Below are 22334 nucleotides of genomic sequence, written 5' to 3'. Positions count from 1 at the left end.
GAATTTGTTTAGTTCGGTCAGATGTGTTCAAAATCTAGTGATGAATGGACAACATTCGCAGCTAAAGCAACGGACAGGTAATTATTATAATCATAATATTTACTGTTGTATAGAGTAACAACGACGAATTGTAAAAAGTTTCGTGTCATTGTTACTCAATGTATCAATGTAATATTTTCTCTGCTCATAAAACGTCTATAAATGTTCATTTAGATGTCTTCCTTTCGGTTTAAAATTTAAACCAAGTTGGTGGCCCATTCACAGTGGTTTATGTAGGTACTAAAAATAAAATCAATAGTTCTTTGATTTGGTTGTAATGTCTTTTTTAAATTTTAGGTATATTCGCATCATGCACATATTGCAGCATATACAGTGTGAGTCACGTTAAAGTGTTCATATGAAAATAGATGAAACTAGACCTATTTTTATCGACAAAAAAGAGGTCAAATTTTTTTAGAGATTTTTTTTTACTTTTTTAACGAAGCGTTGAATGGCGCGCCCGGAGAGGCTTAGTTCAGACGATCATAGCAAATGTTGTGATAGGGATAGAGACATGAGATTTTTGGTTTTACAAAGATAATACGATAGAAAATAATAAAAAGTAATAAAAACTACCTGTTATAGGGGCATTCTTTTGAGAAATTTATCAAATAACCAAAAAAATACGAATTTTTAAGCAGATTTTTTTCAAAAAGTATCATTTTTTATTATTTGTTGGCATTTTCTGGGTATTTTATGTATTTTTTTAGTATTGCCTGTTATTTAGCATTATTACTGTTTTTATTTTATCAGGATATACCGCTTAGTTTAAAAGTTATTACGTTTTCTTTACAATAAGTAATTGGAAGATAAAAAATTCTATAATTTTTTTTTTTAAAAATCTCAAAAAATTTTTGACCTCTTTTTTGTCGATAAAAATAGGTCTAGTTTCATCTATTTTCATATGTACACTTTAACGTGACTCACACAGACTCACACTGTATTATTATGAAAAGTCCTTTTACGAAATCGTACTAAAGTACAATATGAGCACTTATGCTTCCTAGTGCACACTAGAGAGCAAGCGAAAAAGTATTGGATGTATTTAATAATGATTATTTAATAGTTAATAATAATTTAAACCTCAAAACAGTATATTTTGCCAACATTTAAGTAGGGTGGGTGCACCAGTCTCTTACCAGCAACCAGAAGTATACGATTTCAATCCTCAAACCGAAAGATGCCTTTTGTAAAATTTATGAAAGAAAGAAAAAATATTTATTTTTCGCCTCTTTTTTACGATAATATTTTGTTTTGAAGAAATGGTGTATCGTTGGTTCCTGATGTGGTACTGGTGCACACACCCTACTAATTAGTGAACGATTTTATACGGTAACTTCCTAAAAAAAGTTAACCACTGGAAATGTGCCACCCCAGAAAAAGACAAGGAAAAGTTCAAAAAATTAAGAACCCTTGAGGTCTCATTAAGTTACTCAGCACCCTCTTCCCTTCCTCATACTGCATCAATGCAAATTACAATAACTGAAACTTTAAACTTACGATTGGCATTATATTTTATTCAAAATTGGTACGAGAAATATGAATATTCCTAACCCCCGCTTTTATAGTTACACGTTTGCATGTTTGTAAAATTTTTTTTGCGTGACATATTTGATGTTTATTTTATTAGATGAATGTATGTTTCGTGTACCGAGTGATTATTAATTAATTTCTTTAAAAACAAATGAAATTCACTTTTACGTAACATTTTTGACAGGCTTAAGTCATTAATACAAATAAAAAATGGCAAAAAATCGATAAAATTATTGTGTCTCTTTGATAGGAATATAATACTGTCTTAGCATTGTCCTCATTAATCACTCGGTCCATTACATTGTTATGTATGCGTTTCAAAATATGTCATGTCATCATGATACATATACATTGTGACTTAAAATTCGTGGCCACGTTTCAAATAGCATTGTTGCAGCTTTTAAAAAAAAAATACTCCCATTTTCGAAAATAAACTTTACATACAATAAAGGGTCTGTGCGATTTAGATTTTAAGGAAGTCATCATCTCACTACATCTTCTTGACTTTTTTTTCTTTTTTTTTTCTGGTTTGATTTGATTGATTTCGTCTCTATAAATTTGTAACTCTGATAATAAAATACTTACTTCAAACACTTACATTGTACAAATGTACATGACTATGATTGTTGCGACAGTTCTAAAACCATCGTGATACTTGTTTTTAATTTTAATTATTCAATAATGTATAAATAAAATTCACCCCTTGAAACTCGAAATATGACTACTCAAGAATAGATTGAAAGTATTGAAACCGCCTGTTTGGACCAGATTATATTGAAATTCACCCAATCACAGACTTGAATCTTTTCTTGTGTGTGTAAATTCATTTTTGAGCCTTTTTTACAATACGAGCTTAGGTCTCTTTTACTAAGGCAATGAATAAAATACGATGGTAGAAGAACTGTGGCCGTTGCATTTTAATGATGTCCAAAAGACAACTTATCAATGACTGCTGATAACCTATTGATTCTAAAACTTACGATTACTTACTTATAATTAATGAGTCTAAAATCTTTCCGTATTAAATATACACTTTGCTCGCTTTTTGCTTCTTTTGTATGACTGTAAATTTTATTTTTATTTCTTTTACTTTCTTATGATGCGAAGTTATAAATTGCCTGTAATATGTTACCCACTGTGTGTTTGTTAATCAACGCGTTTTGGCCATGAGTATTTATGTATAAAATTTTTCAGCTATGGCCGAGTCCAGAATGTCAAGCTGCTGGGAAGAACGGAGAGCGGAAGCACAGTTGCGACCGCAAGTGCGACTCCAAGTAGTGGCGTTTGCGCGACTGTCGCCTTCATGGACATCAAGTCGGCGTCGAAGGCGCACAACGCGGAGCACGTACTTGACGAGCGCACGCTCACCACCGAGTACTACGAGCCGGCCGCGATCCCGTCGGCAGCGGGCGCGCCCTCGGCCGGCTCTTCGCCCGCCGGCTCCGGTTACTCTGGATCTTCGTCCTCCGTGAACTCCACACCGGCCCCCTCCACCGTCTCGCGTTATCATCTTTCGTGAGTATCTTTTTTCTTGCTGGCCTTACGACGTAAATCTGCGTGTCACATGTTTGTAATTAGGTAATTGTTTATTTGTTGTTTAAATAAAAAATGTTTTTACCGATAAATAGTTTTAATGTCCTTGCGAATTAACACAAGTAAAAATACATAATAATAAAACTCTTTATTGCACACCATAACAAGAATAAGAACAAAAAGAAACACACGGAAAGTACATAATTCAACGTTAGTCGTTAAATATACATATATTTTATATGTAACTACTATTCAACTATTGTGTGAAATAAGAATTTTGTTACGATATTCAAGCGCTATTAATAACCAAAATGTTGTCAATGATTGATTGCCATATTGAAGCACATAAGTCTCGTCGAATAATAGGAAAAATAAATATCTAAATGTGTGTTCTTCAATTGTATTTTCCGTATAATTTCAAATAGGCAAAAATGTAGTTTCACTTAAAACGGGATTCGCATACAGACACATCAAATTCAAAATCAAATACCACATTAGTTTACTGTGACTTGATAACACACCATATTTTGTTAAATTGACTGTAAACATCTACACATAACATTCAGATAAATTACAAACATGGAACATGCAGATACATTTTAGGAATGCTTTATCGTTTCATTGCTTTTGCTGCAAAAGACCTATCGACTGGCCAGTAACGCAATGATGTCGGTGCTTGTACGGTCAATTCAAGTAATGAAGTAAAAATATATTAGAACCGTACATAGATTTTAAGTTGCTTAATTGCCTTGTCGTGGTTTAACTAACACGTGGAGTTTATGAAAAGCATGTTGTTCGGAATTAGTCTTCGCACTTGATAGGTGCCGCCGCCGCCTCTGTTACATACCCTCACGGATATCATGGATTGCAGTGATTTACTTGGATTGCAGTGCGGAACTATCCCGGAAAAGTGACAGTGTAGTGATCTATTGTGACAGTGCCTTATAAAGTGTAATTTGACGGAGTGCAGTGAAGATGAATAGTAACATCGAATCGTATGGCTGGCGGCGGCTCCATGTGTTTTATGTGCACTTTGTTAATAACGCTGTTTGTCTTTGTAAAAGCACTATTATTTGTTGGTTGTGTGGATGTGTTTGTCATTTTCTATCCGTATGCGGTTGCATCGGATCCCTTATATGTACAAGTGTATCCATTTTAGTCCGTAAGCTAACTGATTAATTTGCTACATCAACAGTTTCTGAACTAAATAGTCATAAGTACTTACATAGGTACCTAATTTAACTGCCTTAAATAATTTTTACAATATGTATCAATAAAATTGGTCACGCTCGCGTAATCTGATATAGTTATATTTGGTCATCAGGTTAATTTTAAGACGGATAATTATGTTTAGCTGGATACAAATATTAACTTAACTTTTAGTTATAACGTAAACAGTATAGCTCTGCTTGCCTTTTGTCAATCACGACAAAGGATTAACAAGACGATACTATGAAATTCAGAGAGAACAGACAGATGCAAGCTTACGTATGTGGTCCATCCATACCAAAAAGTGTAAACTCCCAAAATTATGTAGATTTTCACGTGCTATACATATAGATAGCACAAGTTTTTCGAAGTTGCAAAATTGGAATTGATACTTACACCTTGACTGGCTGGTCTATAAAACATACTAAAAACCAGAACTACATCATGCTTTGAGATTTCACCCATTTTAAGTGCTGATTTCTGTTGGGCGAAAATACAATAATTAAAAAAGAAATTCATAAATTTGTACCTTTTTTGCGGATAGTTAATTTAATGTAGCTTGTCTTCTGTTCTTTCTGTATATTGTAGAGTCACGTTAAGTTAAATGGAAATGGACAGTTTTCGAGATTTTCCGATTCTAGTAATAAAATTACTAGGGTTAAAGATTTGCAGAAAATAACATTCTTTCGTTATAATTTATCCTGAAAACGTGCTTGCCACATGCATATTTCATACGCTGCAACCTTATTACTGCTATGAGGAACCTAAGTACAAACTTACCTAAGCGTATTTTGGTATTTTTTTTAAATAATTAACTCTTTAACCCTAAGGTATATTTTTATGGAAATTTGTAACTGTAAGTTGGTGTTTTACAATTTTATTACAATGTGATTTACTTTAAATTATTTAAAATGTGTCTTTCTTTGACAAGACAAGCCTAAGCCTTAGTAGCCGTCCATTTCCGAAGAATATGTTCTACATTAGCCTAATTGTCTACAGATAGATCTCTAGATTGATTTGCATTCTACGCCCAAAGTTTCGTAGAATATAATGTATTTGTTAGAATAAATCGTGTACTCATACATTTATAATGAATGTTACATTTGTTATTAATATGTATATGACACATCAAAAATTTGTTCAAATGGATTCTTTAATAATCCAAGCACTAATAGTGTTTGTTTTGCAGGAATATCGAAGGATGTCTAAAATGTCCCATAAATAAATAATATTAAGTTTTCTTTTTGCTTAGCTTGACCGCCAATAAAAACCCAACAAGAGAAGGTCAAAAGACAATGCCGGAAATTGGCGTCTTTTTTTTTCGCGCGGCCATCGACCAAACCTTGTTTTTTGATTACAAAATAGTGTAATAAACCAAACTTAGTATGACATGTATACCTCTAAACTCAGTCTGAACTGAGTTACGAGCATCAGAAGTTTGATGATTTTCATACTAGATTTGCTGTTTTGACGCATGTTTTGTAAGAAATTGCAACATTTTGCTGTCGACGCATGTAACTGCAGTCGACATCAGAAGGCGACGGCTAGCTGTCGACATGCTGCCGACGTGCTGTCGACGCGTTCGCGGCTGCCGCCGGCACACTGTGATTCGTGTAGAACAAGCTAGCTGGACAAAAGTCATTGTTGAATTTCTGATTATCGTTTATAAAAAACGATAAACAATATCCCAGACATTAAGGATTCCACAATTTTTTACTTTGTTAATTACCTAGTCGTGAGTAATTAACATGTTAAGTGAGGATATGAGGATAGTGTAATTTTTAATTCCTAATTTTGCTCGACTTTCGACAACACCTGACATTATTTTTAACTATGGTGACCAAATATTTGTGTGATGGATTTTGAAGATAAGGGTAAGTACTTTTTATTTTCTGTACAATAAGGTGCATAATAATGCACATAGTTTTAAAAAGTATGGCGAAATGTTGACCTTTATATTTTTCTCAAAATTTTATATTTGGAAGACTTGAAGTTGTATGCCCCCACTTGACCCCAGTCTGGAATTTATATATATTGTAGCTGTAACCCTCTAGTATTCAAATATACCAGTTTCAGTTTGCACACTTTTGCACAACAATTTTATTTTTTCAGATTAATAAAAAATCAAGTTTTTTGATTAATGATTAAAACATTGAAAAAGTGACCAGAATAGCATGATTTTTAATTTATATTCTCAAAATGTGATGTATTGGGATCACGAAAATTCGCTGAGAGAGTTGAAGAATAGCATCAGTCGCATTTCAATTTCATTTCAATGGACGAAATACGGCAAAACAGGGAACGCTTCATGAAAAACAAAACTGAGTGGATTCCCGGAGCCATAGTGTTACATGTTTCTGTTCATAAAGTTCAGCCTTCCACGTCGAAAGATTCTACACCTGGACGACCACTCAAGGAGTTCGACGAGTCCAGCAAAAAGACGAAAAGAAGAAGACTTTTAGACTTCATTTCCTCAAGAAGTACTTGAGAACTGATATTGGCTGCTGAAGCTGCAGCGCAAATGTCTGCTGGCCACAGCAACTTGGCAAGTCATTAATGTTGTCCCAGTCTACCCACTAAATTAAAAAAAACTGAGATTCTTTGTTCCATATAAATCGCAAAAATGTTTATATCGAAAAATTGATTTTCATTAAATTCTCCATAAAAAACGGGAATTTCATACTTTAACACCTAATACATCATAAGACCAATTATTATTATACTGTAAAGTTAGTTTCTTTTTTCCTTTTTAGTCTGTTTCTCTTGATTTTAGGAAATAAATATTTAATTACAAAAAATATTTTTTTTTTCAAACCTATCTATAATAATTATAATAACAAGCCTAATTAATCTTAAATTGCACAAAAAAGTAAGTAATTCGTGTATTAAACCCATTTAAGTAAAAAAATAATATTGTCCAGCTAGCTTGTTCTACTCGAATCACTGTGCGGCAGTTGGTGACAGCTAGCCGCCTCCGCCATTTTGAAGGTCAACTGTCAGTAGTCCAGGAGCTTACACGCACACCTAATGAGTTCCGAACAAATTGATTCGGAATTGCTGAAAAATTTGTGCTGTCAAAAACAATGAAATAATATGGAACTCGAATTTAGAAGGCTACCATAATAAAACATTAAAAAATAGAGCATGGGCGTCGGTGTGTGTAGTCTCGTTCTCTATTCAATAACATTTCTTAAACCCACAATGACCGGTTCTTTCTCTTTCGTCGACGACGACGGAGTAAAAGCAACAACAGTGTTTCTTCAATGCAATCCATTTTCATTCAACTGGCTCCTGTACAAAGACGTACGCCGACACGGTCGTCGCAGCAAGCTGTCGACACGTCGACGGCAGACGTCAATGTATCGACAGCTTGCTGCGGGCACGTTGACGGCTAGCTGCCGACAAGTGACGGCGACTGCGGTCGCTTTTGCTGTCGTCAATGTGCTGCTCTTTTGCAATTGGATAAACTGAAAAAAAAGGCCGTCTCGTTCTCTATTCAATAACATTTCTTCAACCCACAATGACCGGTTCTTTCTCTTTCGTCGACGACGACGGAGTAAAATCAACCACAGTGTTTCTTCAATGAAATCCTGTACAAATAATTTCATTGAAGAAACACAAAATTTTCAACTGGCTCCTGTACAAAGACGTACGCCGACACGGTCGCCGCAGCAAGCTGTCGACTTGTCGACAGCTTGCTGCGGGCACGTCGACGGATAGCTGCCGACAAGTGACGGCGACTGCGGTCGCTTGTGCTGTCGGCAATGTGCTGCTCGTGTGTAAGAGCTCTAAATCATGACAAAAAATCCATGCTTTCAAGCGATTTTGTGAAAAATATTCTTGGCAGGTAGATAGATACGAGTAATAGCTCACAAGATAGGTCCCCATAATTGATACTTATTGTCTGTGGTGCATATCTTTCATTAAAGGTTACTTAAACCTTTATCTTGTCTCCTGTTATCCGCTTTGCACTACTGGAGGGAAGTAGAGCCTTGACTTCGAACTCCTCCTCTGTGCTTTAAACTTTCCCTCGGGACAAACTTGACCTAATCTTATGTTATTTAGGGCCGCGCATGAGCGCAGTGCACGTCGTCGACCCATTGGGATCTTTTGTGCTTCCCTTGACCTTCACTGGTTGGGTTTTTATTGGCGGTCAAGCTGTTAAATCTACTAAGCTACACAGGAGTTGCAGCTGTGGGAATAGTCCCGTTCTAAGCAACAGTGGTTGTTGAGTGAGCTATTTGAGATGGAGTTATGGGCATTCTGGAAACGAGAATGACCTTAAGATTAATTTCAAAACAAAAGAAAAATCGAAAAGCCTATACAAAAAATATCGTATTTAAACTTGCCTGACATTTCTATACGTCTCAAAGTCATTTGGTACCAAATTAACGTGGTGACCTGGAAAGTTCCGTAAAGACCTGGAAAGGGTCCGTAGCCGAGTCCCCCAGTGTTCGACGCACCCGTGGTTGACGCCCCCGATTTAAATAAATTTAATATCATTTTTTTTTTGCTTTTGCACTAAGTACAGTCAACGAAAAACTAATGAAATAAGTAAAATTTTATAAAAAAAAATAAAACCGACTCCAAAAAACCTACACTAAAACGTAGAAAAATAATTACTAATTACCTACTTATTTATTAGGACGAATTATTAATATTTATGTAGGTATACCATGATTGATACTTTTGGAGTCGGTGCAGGCAAACTTTACATGTTTCATAATCTTGGCACCGACTCCAGAAGTATCAATCATGGTATACCTACATAAATATTAATAATTCGTCCTAATAAATAAGTAGGTAATTATTAATTATTTTTCTACGTTTTAGTGTAGGTTTTTTGGAGTCGGTTTTATTTTTTTTTATAAAATTTTACTTATTTCATGCTTTTTAGTTAACTAATTATTACCTTGATGTTACCACTGAAGGTAGGCAGTACACTGAGACCAAAAAAAATTGGTTCATAATCGGCGGAGATATTGCGTATAAAAAAGTTCATCCCCAATTTTCCACCCTTGGGGGTTGTTTTTTTTATTATTAAATTTAAATGGGACCACCCTTGAGGTATTACCTATACGCCGAAAAAAGATTTGTTCAAATCGGTTCATAATTGGCGGAGTTATCGCGTAACAAACATAGAAAAAAAAAAAAACATACGGGTCGAATTGAGAACCTCCTCCTTTTTTGAAGTCGGTTGAAAAGTGAAAGATGTGATTTAATTCCTATTAATTGTTATATTTTATTACAAAAATTAAAATGTTGTATTTAATTTTTTGTTATAAATACTTAAACTTTTATAATTTAAACTTTTATTTGTAGTTAGACCTAGTAAGACCGTCGGTCCCTTTAAAAGATTGGGATTCCTGAACGCACTGACAGCTGTCAAGAATGACACTTACTTTGACAAAATGAAGCTACCGCGCCGATGTGTTAAGAAAATCTTTAATTATTTGTGAAATCCATGAGTATTTTTACTTATTAATGCAAGAATCCATAATTAGAAATTATGTTTGACGTCGCGTCGCGAGGCAAATATTTTTTGTTTTCATCGAATGTTTCAATCTCTATGAACCTTCAAATTTATACTACACTAGCTGACCCGGCGAACTTCGTACCGCCTTAGCGTAGAGATTTTCTTAATATTTTTTTCCGTAAGAACCATCCTTGGACTTCCACTAACATTTAAAAAAAAGAATTATCGAAATCGGTTCAGCCGTTCACACGTGATGCCGTGACAACGCGAAACGGGTTTCATTTTTATATATATAGATTACAGAGGACCTTCGGTCGATAATAATTGGTCTTGTTGATTGGAAAAATCGTAAAATGTTTATTATAACAAAAACTTCAAATAAAATGACTCATCGACATTTGTATATTTCAAAACATTTTGTATAATTCTAGGAGTTATTCTTGCCAAAACTGTATAAATGTAAAAAAATCAATTTAAATTTTTTTTGTTAGTAAAACCGTAAGTTCCTTAGGAAGGACCAAAACAAGGCGGTTTTTTTTTCGGTAGATCATCTCTATACATCTTAACATAGAGCCCCAGTAACGATGACATCAGTGGGATATCTTTATCATATGAAAATTTTAACTTGAAGTGCTGGGACTGACAGGGTATAAAATGTTAGTACTTTTTAAAGGACCTTCGGTCTTACCTCCTTCTTATAAAATTTTACCTCGGTCTTACGAGGTTAAATGTAGAGAGAGTAGAGTTATTTTAAAGACTGATTATTTAATTGTTAATAACTTTAAAGACTGATTGTTATAATTATTTTGATTAGGTTTTAAACGATTTACATGTTATTATAGGTTACTGGATACCTTTAGGTAATCAAAATTGTTATTTAACAATATTTTTTACTAGATTTTATAATTGATATCTAGAGATTTCATGAGACAAATATTTTGGTTTTATTAATAAATAATTATAAATAACTAAGACTTTTAATAAATTGAAACTGCATACAAAATAAAACCTATAATTTTTTGTAGGTATCACTATGGTAATATTAAACATTTATTTGTACGATCAGTATAGATATTTACCTATTCGTTTATAAACATTTTTGTGCTTGACTATACATTTAATTAAAAATTGCTTCAAATCAAATTTCACTGATCGGGGGCGTCGACCACGGGTGCGTCGAACACTGGGGGACTCGGCCACGGGCCCGAAAGTTTTTCGGAAGTTTTGATAATTATTAGTATTTATGTTACAGTCAAAACTCATTTAATCGGTCATAGCCCTCTCCATAGCACGCTGTGCAACTTTGAGCTTCTGTATACAGGTGGCGGTTCGCACCGCGATAGAGACAGGAGACCGAGACACGAGACCGAAACGGGAGACCGCGACCATTATTTGACTAGGCAGAGAATGTCCTGTCTATCTCTGTCTCGCTTGCGAACTGTCGCTTATACATTGTCTAAAGTCATGTAACGTTCGCGGTCTCCCGTCTCGGTCTCCTGTCTTTGTCGCGATGCGAACCGCCACCTTAAGGCCTATAGCACAAAATACAGTGTGAGTCACGTTAAAGTGTACATATGAAAATAGATAAAACTAGACCTATTTTTATCGACAAAAAAGAGGTCAAAAATTTTTTGAGATTTTTTTAAAATTTTTTATAGAATTTTTTTTCTTCCAATTTCTTATTGTAAAGAAAACGTAATAACTTTTAAACTAAGCGGTATATCCTGATAAAATAAAAACAGTAATAATGCTAAATAACAGGCGATACTAAAAAAATACATAAAATACACAAAAACGGCCAACAAATAATAAAAAATGATACTTTTTGAAAAAAAATTGCTTTTAAATTCGTGTTTTTTTGGTTATTTGATAAATTTCTCCAAAAAATGCCCCTATAACCGGTGGTTTTTATTACTTTGTATTATTCTCTATCGTATTACCTTCGTAAAACCAAAAATCACATGTCTCTATCCCTATCACAACGTTTGCAATGATCATTTGAATAAAGGCCTGCCACAACATTATTCTCCGCTACAGGTAGAGACAATTTTAATTTTAACTAAAATGCTTATTTTACTTCGAAATCTTTTGTTTTTATTTGAAATCTAACTTGTCTTTATCAAAATTACAAATCTAGAGCCATTTTCAGTTTCGTTGTTAACGAAGCGTTGAATGGCGCGCCCGGAGAGGCTTAGTTCAAACGATCATTGCAAACGTTGTGATAGGGATAGAGACATGCGATTTTTGGTTTTACGAAGGTATTACGATAGAGAATAATACAAAGTAATAAAAAACACCGGTTATAGGGACATTTTTTGGAGAAATTTATCAAATAACCAAAAAAACACGAATTTAAAAGCAATTTTTTTTTCAAAAAGTATCATTTTTTATTATTTGTAGGCCTTTTTTGTGTATTTTATGTATTTTTTTAGTATCGCCTATTATTTAGCATTATTACTGTTTTTATTTTATCAGGATATACCGCTTAGTTTAAAAGTTATTACGTTTTCTTTACAATAAGTAATTGGAAGAAAATAAAATCTATAAAAAATAAATCTCAAAAAAATTTTGACCTCTTTTTTGTCGATAAAAATAGGTCTAGTTTCATCTATTTTCATATGTGCACTTTAACGTGACTCACACTGTATAACAGAAGGTAAACTCATGTATGTACTTCGCTTTGCATACCTACGCTCGGGTTACCTACACCATATCGAATTACAAATGATCGAAAATCAAAATATCGAACACGTTTTAACGAACGATCAAAATATCGACCGTTCAGAATACCGAATTTACAAATTATCGAACGATCAAAATATCGAATGATTAAAATATCGAAAAATCAATATAGAGGTTTTGGGTCATTCCATCGTTTCGGGTGTTACATTCGTACACACATATTCAACAATTTTATGTATTTTGAAATAGTATTTTAATAATGTTAGTGCCTTAATCTGTCCGTTTTTATTTGTTTTATCTAAATAATAAAATTTGTACAGCTTAGAATGTAGGATAACGAAAATATGAGTCGAAAAGTGTGCGTTTCGGGCGTTACGAGATTTTGCCTCTATGTTCTGACTGTTGCTGCATTTACTCGAAATTTAGCGAATTTTCTTAAGGAATCATACCTAAAACTTACAGGACTTCTAAAGTATGAAATTTACAAACCATGTAACATACAATCACTGTTAGGTACATAAAACGTTTCACTATTTTTTGATAATTTTTTTCTTTGTTTCGAGTACGAAAATTCAACGCGTTTTATCGATAAAATCGGTGTTTTATTAGTCTCTAGGTACTACAAAATAAGGAGTACAATAAATAAACACATATAGAGCGAATTCTGGTTTGAAAAGCTTTATTTTTAAATATACAAAGATCAAGTTTAATTTTTCCTTAGAATATAGCTTTTTCTATTGTTTTTGGCTTGAAATAGCATTAATTTAATTTCTAATTAACGATATTTATTGGAAATGTCAAACATCGAGACTTTTTAGCAATACCTTAATTTTAGTGTTAAGTCGATATTTCAAAAATGTCTTAAATAGATGAATATGACTCCTTTTCCGATGCCAGTGCTAGTGGGAGGTCGAAGGACCCTCACAGTAATACTTTTTGACGTCTCCAAGCAATACACACATTATCGACATATAAATAAAAGTGAAACGTTTCGGGTGTTACAGTTTTTAATCAAGACAAAAACATACAAAATTAGTATCATGCTCAGATATTAGTTAGTATTTGAAATCATTACTACCATGACCTTACTTTTACCAAATATTGTTACTCTAATCCATGTGAAGGTACAATAATAAAACACAAATACATGATTTTTTGTTTCGGGTGTTACATCGCCGAAGTAACAAGAAAACACACTAAAAACTTGATGATTACCATTTTTTGGGACTATGACACTATCTACCAATACTATGATAAATACCCTTAAATCATATATGTAGTGGCAAAACGGTTCACAGAATGAGTTTTTTTTTATATCGTATGTATTACCAATAATTAAAGAGAAAATGATCATTCAGACAGTTGACTTAAGTATAGACTTTGAAGGCTAATAACTTAAAAATTACTTGTTTCTTTCAGATTTTTTTTGTTGCATATTATAATTTGGAATTTTTACTTTCAATATTCATCAGATTTAATGCGAAAAGAACATATTTAGTTTTTCACCCTCGGTAACATTTGTCATGGAATGACCCAGGACTTGATTTTTTTAAGCTCCTCGCTGAACGTTTCCCGAAACTGACGAATTTCGGGCAAAAAATGGGCTCGATGATGGGCAGTAGTACCTATCTTTGTGAGAGTGCATATTGAACAATGAAGCTTATTAAATCGAAATACAGGTCTTCATTGACAGATACTTCACTTAAACATGCACTGCGCCTAGATACTACTAATATTGAGGTTGATGTTGACAGAATTGTAAAAGACAAATTATTGAAAAAGTAGATAATAAAATTAACGATATTATTATTTTATTTTTATAAATATTTTGCGGCCCACCAATGTATTTAGTCATTTTTAGGGTTCCGTAGCCAAATGGCAAAAAACGGAACCCTTATAGATTCGTCATGTCTGTCTGTCCGTCCGTCCGTATGTCACAGCCATTTTTTTTCCGTAACTATAAGAGTTATACTGTTGAAACTTGGTAAGTAGATGTATTCTGTGTCTCGGGTCGTGGTCTCTCGTCGCGGTTCGCGGTCGCCTTGATCCGAATGCTATCTTTACTATAAAAACTACCAACGAAAATTGTTTTAAACGAGATCTAGTAAGTAGTTTTTTTTTAATACCTCGTAAATCGTAAACCGCTTATTACCGCGTAATCTTTCATACAAATAACTTAAATTAAAAAAAAATATATATTTCATAAATCAATGGTACGGAACCCTTTGTGCGTGAGTCCGACACGCACTTGGCCGGTTTTTATTGGCCCTGGGTCCCATCTAGTTTGGACACCCTGAATAGGGTTGCCAGTACTTGCCAGGTCCAAAACCACAAAAGCCGGACTCCGTGCTTCATTTGGCCGGACATTTAACCCTAAAAGCCGGACATGTGTGCAATTAGTGTCATAGCTTACGAGTACTATCATCATCGGTTGCCCAACATCATGATGCGTGCTCTTCATATTATTCTGTGGCTCGACTTTCGCCTGGCACGGCAGCCAAATGAAAAAGCCGGACAGGCCGGACAAGCCAATATTTGGCCGGACAAGACCGTAAAAAGCCAAACATCCCCCTACCCTTGAGAACTTGAACAAGTGAGTATTTTACGATCAAATTATTCACTTTCTTGAGGTTGATATATCAGTGTCTCCTGATTATTTCTAATACNGTACTGATCCTCATTGTGAAAAGTTTTGTTATGGATCGTGAAGTAGAAGGTGCGTATTACATATTAAACCAAAAAAATATTCCTAAAGCCTCTTAATTAATTAAGATACATGTAGAAATAAAATGAAAATTCGAAATGAAAAAGAAGCGAGTTTTATTACGAATGGTTAAAACACACAAAAATAATACAATTTCAGGACTATTCGATTATTTCTTAGCGAGATAAGACTAAAAAGAGGTTATGGAGTGTTGCTTAAGAAACATTATAAAGAATTTAGTCAGATTAGCTCAAAATTAGGCGAAAAATGGGTTCAGTTTGGTAAAATTCGGGACGATTTTGTGACAAGGCCGATTGGTGTTGAATAGCTGAATGGTGAAAACTTCAAATTGATACACGTATTTTGCATCCATCTACGTCATCTTCAGAAAGTCAATCTAGTACTTCAAGTCCTGGTCGCCCAAAGATTGACTTCGTCCAAGGCGCGGTCAAAACAAAAAGAAGACCCAACGAGTTGACGATTTATTTAAGTCCTGCAGTACCTACTGACGATTAGGTAATGGCCGGCCAGGTATTGTTATATTTTTATTTAATTTCCATTATTTATTAACCAGCTGTGCTCGCGTTTTTGTATGCGTAAAAATAGTTTGAATAATACTTCCCGTTTTTGCAAAAAAAATCTTTACTGCTCCACCCCTATTGGCTGTAGGGTGTTATATCGACTAATGCCTTTCTTGATAAATGGGCTATCCAATACAAAAATAATTTTTCAAATCGGGCTGTAGCTTAGTTCCTGAAATTAGCGCGTTTAACCAAACAAGGTCTTCAGCTTTGTAATTTTCAGTATAGAAAGCCATCTTTAAAAGTACTTAGGCTTAGGTTTAGCATTATACCTTATTACTTTTACAGAACTAATGCAAAGATGTTAAAATATCAAGCACCAGTATAAAAAAACAATAATTGACATTAACTAACAAGTCCAGTTTAACTAGACCTCCATACACGTACAAAATGTTTAATAAAGAGGGTCAGCTTATACTGGTTTTTAGTTTTATCATTATTAAAAGCTTTCTGTTCATTTTTTTTAAACATATTATATCAAAGTAAGAGTTTTTAAAGCGTTTAGTACCTATTCCAAGCCTTAAATAATTTTGTCCAGCTAGATTGGCCTTTTGGTTCACAGTGAGGAGCTTCGAACGCGATCAGTGGGTCTAGTAGACTAGAGAAGTCACACTTTTCGAAAATCGAATCCGTTCGAATAGAATGTCAGATTTTGCCACGTGTCTAGGGGGCTGATGAAATTGGGCGATTTCGGTTGCCATCGCGTGTATAATTGAATAGCGAAAATTAAATTAGTTGAACTGCTACATTGTCATCAAACTGAACTGCATCGTGTCATCAGACCATCAGTAAAAAACAGATCGCCTATTTTATTTGGCAATATTTCGACATTAACAGATATAAATACATACATAAATAGTAAATTTACTATTTATGTATTCGTCATTACAGTAAATAAGAAATAAGTTTTTTGAAAGGCCTTAATATGGCTTTTTGGACTTTAAATAAAAGCCGTTATTATTATAAGCCATTTTATTGATATTTACCATAAAAGATTAATGTATTTCATTTTATTATAGGACATTGTCGTAGTTTTTAAATATCCGGTATCCGGCCGGATAGTGAGTTACTATCCGGTATCCGGCCGGATAGTAAATTTAGGCCGGATATCCGGCCTACCGGATAGTTACCGGATATCCGTTTCATCTCTAGTATACATTAATTTGTTATTAACTTGAATTCTTTAAAAGCGTTATAATTTTTGTAGTAAATTTTAAATTTTTACACAGTATTATCAGCTCTGTTATCTTGATCTTTCATGTTTTACTTTTAAGATGATGACCTGGACGACAACCCCAACCAGTCCGACCTTGTGGAGCAGGCATCCGAGATCTTGTACGGGTTAATCCATGCTCGTTACATTTTGACTAATAGGTAAGTTTCTTCGGTTATTATTACTGTGAGTTTGCTTTAATGTAAAACTATTCTGAACTCAACAAGTCAAGCATTACTTTATTGGGTCCTTTCAAATATTTGTTTGACTAATTTGAGTTTGAATATAAATATAAACATTAGCATACTTCTTACAATAAACAAATATGTTAGAGGACTCTAAAGTTAATTGATAACTAGCAATCCGCCCCAGCTTCACATGGGTGCTAAATATACATATAAACCTTCCTCTTGATTCACCCTGTCTATCAAAAAAAACTGCATCAAAATCCGTGGTTCAGTTTTAAAGTTCTAAGCATGCATAGGGACAGACAGTGGAAAGCTACTTTGTTTTATACTATAATAGTAATAATTTATTATAAATTGAAGTTTTTTCTTGTATTTCTTGTAGAGGCATAGGGCAAATGCTGGAGAAGTTCCAAGCGGGTGACTTTGGACACTGTCCACGGGTTTATTGCGAGTGCCAGCCGATGCTGCCTTTAGGTAAGTTTCATTTTCATCTCACTATCTTGTTCAACCTCATAAAGGTAGCAGGGGGCACTGGATGCCGCTACCAACAAGGTGATGTGGAAATCACTGGTGGAGGCCTATCTTTAGCAGTGGATGTGTGGCTGAAATGATAATGAAGATCTTTTTCAATGGAGTACTAAAGTAAAACGAAAGAGAACCTAACTGCAATAACATAAATCACCTAATAAATCAGTAATAATTAAAGCTTAGAATAAATTAATTTCTGTAAGGCCTTGTCCTTATCAAAAATCAGCTGTGCTAACACTGTAAATCATGTGCTCACCAATAAACATGTATGTATAACTTGTATAAGTAAGGTTGAATTTGCTTATGCCAAATGTTCAAAGTGAATAATGTTTTGTTTGAGATCTTATCTGGGGAAAAAACCACTATGACTTGGGTACAAATTCTCACATTCCATTATCTTGTTTTATTACAAATATAATTTACTTAATCCAGCACTGTTAGTACCTCCCAGTTACGATAGCGTGAGTCAAAATGCGTCGTCATCTGGACAAGATCTTGACCCGGCGAGAAAGTGGTACAAAAAGTATACGTCGGGAATGTGAAGGGTCTTCATGACCCTGTATTTCATTTGTAGTTTTTACCTATTTCCTTTCACCGGCGACTGTCGACTGACTAGTGGCACAGTATATACAGGGTNAAAGCCGTCTCCCCTAGCCAGGGGGGACAACAGGATTTCGAAATCCTGTTGGCTCCCCCAGGGGGGCCAAGCAGGGGGGACAACAGGACTGCACCGAAAATGTGTGGGCTTTTTTGAGATATGTATTTAAATTGCCATTGCCCTGAATTTCGTTAACAAAATTTCTCAACATTTAATAAAATTACTTCAGGACAGCCTTGTATGGACGATTTTCCAAATAGCAGAGAAACACCCGTATTTCATTTTATTATAGGACATTGTCGTAGTTTTTAAATATCCGGTATCCGGCCGGATAGTGAGTTACTATCCGGTATCCGGCCGGATAGTAAATTTAGGCCGGATATCCGGCCTACCGGATAGTTACCGGATATCCGTTTCATCTCTAGTATATGGGCTTTCACAAAATCTAATGTGGCGCCCTCTAGCGGACAAAAGGGAACCCTGTAAAAGGGAACCCTGGCTAAATCTACATATCTTTACAAAAAGTAATGATATCCCAAAAACATAAATGTAAAAAAGGTGAGCCAAGTTCAATACAAAAATTATGCTTGACTGTGGGCTTCGCCGCAAAAAAAAATGGAGATCTATATGAGTGCCAAGTTCTATGCAAAATCTAAATATGTGAGATCTTAAAGGAGGTTAGATTTGACTTGGCCAGTTTTATCAGAATTAAAAAATAGTATTATGTTGAACAACATTATAAAATGACTGATGTCCTGACGGGACTATTCCCACTTCTCGTTCCCACCGCTGCAACTCCTGTGTAGCCAGGATCTAAGCTTAACCGCCAATAAAAACCCAACCAGTGAAGGTCAAGTTTGTCCCGGGGGGAAAATTAAACTGTCATTGGACCCGCAACGAATTTAATCAGAAGAACATAGGAGGAGTTCGAAGTTAAAGTTCGACTTCCCTCTGCTTCAAAACGGATGACAGGTGACAATGGTTTAGTATTAGTAACCTTTATGAAAATATTAGCTTTTGCCCGCGGCTTCACCCGCGTAAAATTTCGTTTGTCACAGATCGTCATAAATTATAGCCTATATGTTATTCTGGGTTATAAACAATAATACTATGAAGTTTCATTAAAATCCGTTCAGTAGTTTTTGCGTGAAAGAGTAACAAACATCCAGACATCCACACAAACTTTCGCATTTATAATATTAATAGGATAGGATAGCAGGATTAGTAGGATATGCACCACGGACAACAAACATTAATTAAGGGGCCTATCTTATGAGCTATTAGCTACCTGCCAATAATATTTTTCACAAAATCGCTTAAAATCACGGAAATTTATCATTGTCGCGACAAGATCGGTGTAATAAATTGCAGAAACAGATGTAAGTTGAATTGAGATAAGCACGTTCATGTTTCCAAATTCATTATCAGATTCAGTATGGGAAATATGTCAAAACTGACGATTATTCGGAGATTACCTAATATTTACTCTTGTTGTTTGGTCGAATCCACCCTAAATAATTGTCCACGCATTTAATTTTAATATATGAAATTGGATACCAAAAGAAGTGTGTAGATTCCAAGTAAGAATTTTGTAGCGACTGAATTTCTTGAGTGTTCAAATATGTAGTCAGTTCTTTGACGAGAAGTGTAAAAACTCACTTACGTCACGAATGACTCGACTGTGCTGGTCAGTTTCCCTTATATACTGAAGGATATTGGCAAAGAAGTGACTGTTTACTATAAATAAAGACGATCCCATGACTCCATGAGGTTCAAGTGATCTTTCTTTTTAAAGAATTTATCTTAATTGGCCACTTCTTTATCTGTGATGGACGGACACCCACTCTACACGCCTAGAACGCTACCAATAAATTCGCCTATTGTACGTACACACCCAGATCAATTCAAATATCATAAAGTTACAAGTTACAATACAGTACAGGGTAGGTAGGTAGGTACGTGAGAATATCCAAAATTTACTCTAACCGCAGGTTAAGAACAGTATTAGTCCACGCTAGGGTCTCAAATGAGTAGAAAATTATTAAATAATATCTTGTAGTATTTAAAAAACTAAGCACACTGTCCACAGTATCATTTGACGAATGCGTGCACACTGCATGACGATTGCAAGATAACAGGTAGGACGCGATGTGCCACTCTGTTGATTGACACAGTTTTGATTTATTTTTACGCAAGAATCAAGATGCAAGAATGCATATTATGTCGACAGTAGAAGCTGGAAACATTGAATTTTAGGATAGATCCAGTTTATTCTGTAACCTATTTATTGAAACAGTTTGAAAGAGCTCGTAAAGCACTTTCATATTCATATTCATATTCATATTCATTTATTTGCTCACTAAGTGTAGGTCACTTTAAGGATCAGTAACCATTTTTCCGATATCTTGTATAGTTAAGAAATAATCGAGTGAGATCACTTATCGTTTCCACCCTGTATATGTCGTGGGCCGATCGTTAGATTGGCCACATCGTGATCTGCCCGGCATATCGTGATACGCCGACACTTCATGATCTGCCCATCTTACACCTGCCAAATCAACGTTTACTTAACATTTGACGATTTGGCCAGAGCGATATTTGGGCATATCGTTACTTTCGGGCTTCCAAGATTTTAGTTTTAGCATATTATTATAAAAATAGAATTTTCAACATGGAACGTTTCATTTTAAACTCTGCACATATTGTAAATTATATTTCTATAGATTTTTTAGCATTTGCAATATAATTCCTGTCTTTTTCACTATAATTTACAACACAGCTGTTTGTGATGCCGCCATCTTTGTTCGCGATCTTCATGATCCGCCCAAAGCAGCAGTGTTTAGTTAGGAATATCGACGGATACGTTTTTGTCGTTGATCAGTCCGACTTTATACTTGGCACATCGCGATACGGCCAAATCATGAAGTGTCGGCATTTCACGGTTTTCAACGATCATTTCAACGATCGGCCGACGACATATTATACAAAGGTCGCAACCGCACCAGCTGTATGGGACGCGGAAGCCAATCTGTTGCGTCCAATCCCACACATGTGGTCGACACTGCTTTCAGGGTCTTGAATGAGCGTCATGCGCACATAGACGTTGATAAAAGCCGACTGCTCAATTGTCCATTTGTTTCATGTTTTTCTTGCTTGGCTGCGGCAATCAGGCTACGGCAGCCGGCAAGAAAAATATGAAACGAATTTGCATGGGAGCCCGCGCACTAAGCAGCCAAGAGTGTTCATAAATGTTACGGTAAATGTGATAAATTGAAAATTATTAATAATAACCAGCTATTATGAATAATTACTGACAGTCGAGGTAAAAGTAATTAATTAATCACATTTATTAGTGATTATTTAATAATGTAACCTTAGTGCTAACAAATATCATAAAAGAGAAACCGGCTCGTCTACAGCGCTCATGTACAGTGTACAGTCACACATTTTGAACGTTTTGATATCATAAGTTAATATAATTTGGCATAATGAGTTTGCACATGCACATAACATTTTGTTTTGATATAAAGTATAATAGCCTCAATCAAATAACCTTGGTTTGAAATTCTTGGTTTCACATACTTCCTCCCGCTCCCCAAACCCGAAATACTCAGTAGCTTCAATTTTCGTAAAAAAATAGACATTGAGAAAAGAGTTTTCATCTTTGGATGTGGGGTTGCCAGGCGTCCGGATAAAGCCGGACATAGTTAGGCTTTTTGATTGCGTGTCCGGCCAAAATAACCGATGTCCGGCCTGTCCGGCTTTTTATTTGGCTGCGAAAGTCCGCGCCAGGCGAAAGTCGAACCACAGAATAAGGCACGCACGCATCAGGACGTTAGGCAACCGATGATGATAGTACTCACTCATGAGCTGACACTAATTGTACCCCCCTTCACAGACATGACGAGTGAACCAGCCATCGCTTCACTCGACCATATTAGAGGGAATGTAACGACCCGCCTCACTACGCCACCACCCCAGAGACATTTTAGTGAGAATGACAATTCCAAGTTATCTCTTTAAAAAAAAACTAATAATAAAGCTAAGTAA

General features: G+C 35.0%; 1 protein-coding gene across 1 annotated transcript in view; it reads left to right on the top strand.

Moving 5' to 3' along the window:
• The window catches only part of spen (spen family transcriptional repressor split ends), a 119719-nt gene that overhangs the window by 33774 nt on the left and 63611 nt on the right, over positions 1–22334 (top strand). Inside the window, 1 exon segment of the mRNA XM_028316799.1 lies at positions 2767–3087. Within this exon segment, the coding sequence (XP_028172600.1) occupies positions 2767–3087 (321 nt within the window).

The sequence above is a fragment of the Ostrinia furnacalis genome, unplaced genomic scaffold (assembly GCF_004193835.3).
Source record: "Ostrinia furnacalis isolate ACB-3 unplaced genomic scaffold, ASM419383v2 OfSCF5862, whole genome shotgun sequence".
Classification (NCBI taxonomy): domain Eukaryota; kingdom Metazoa; phylum Arthropoda; class Insecta; order Lepidoptera; family Crambidae; genus Ostrinia; species Ostrinia furnacalis.
This window is presented reverse-complemented; position numbering and strand designations above follow the sequence as displayed.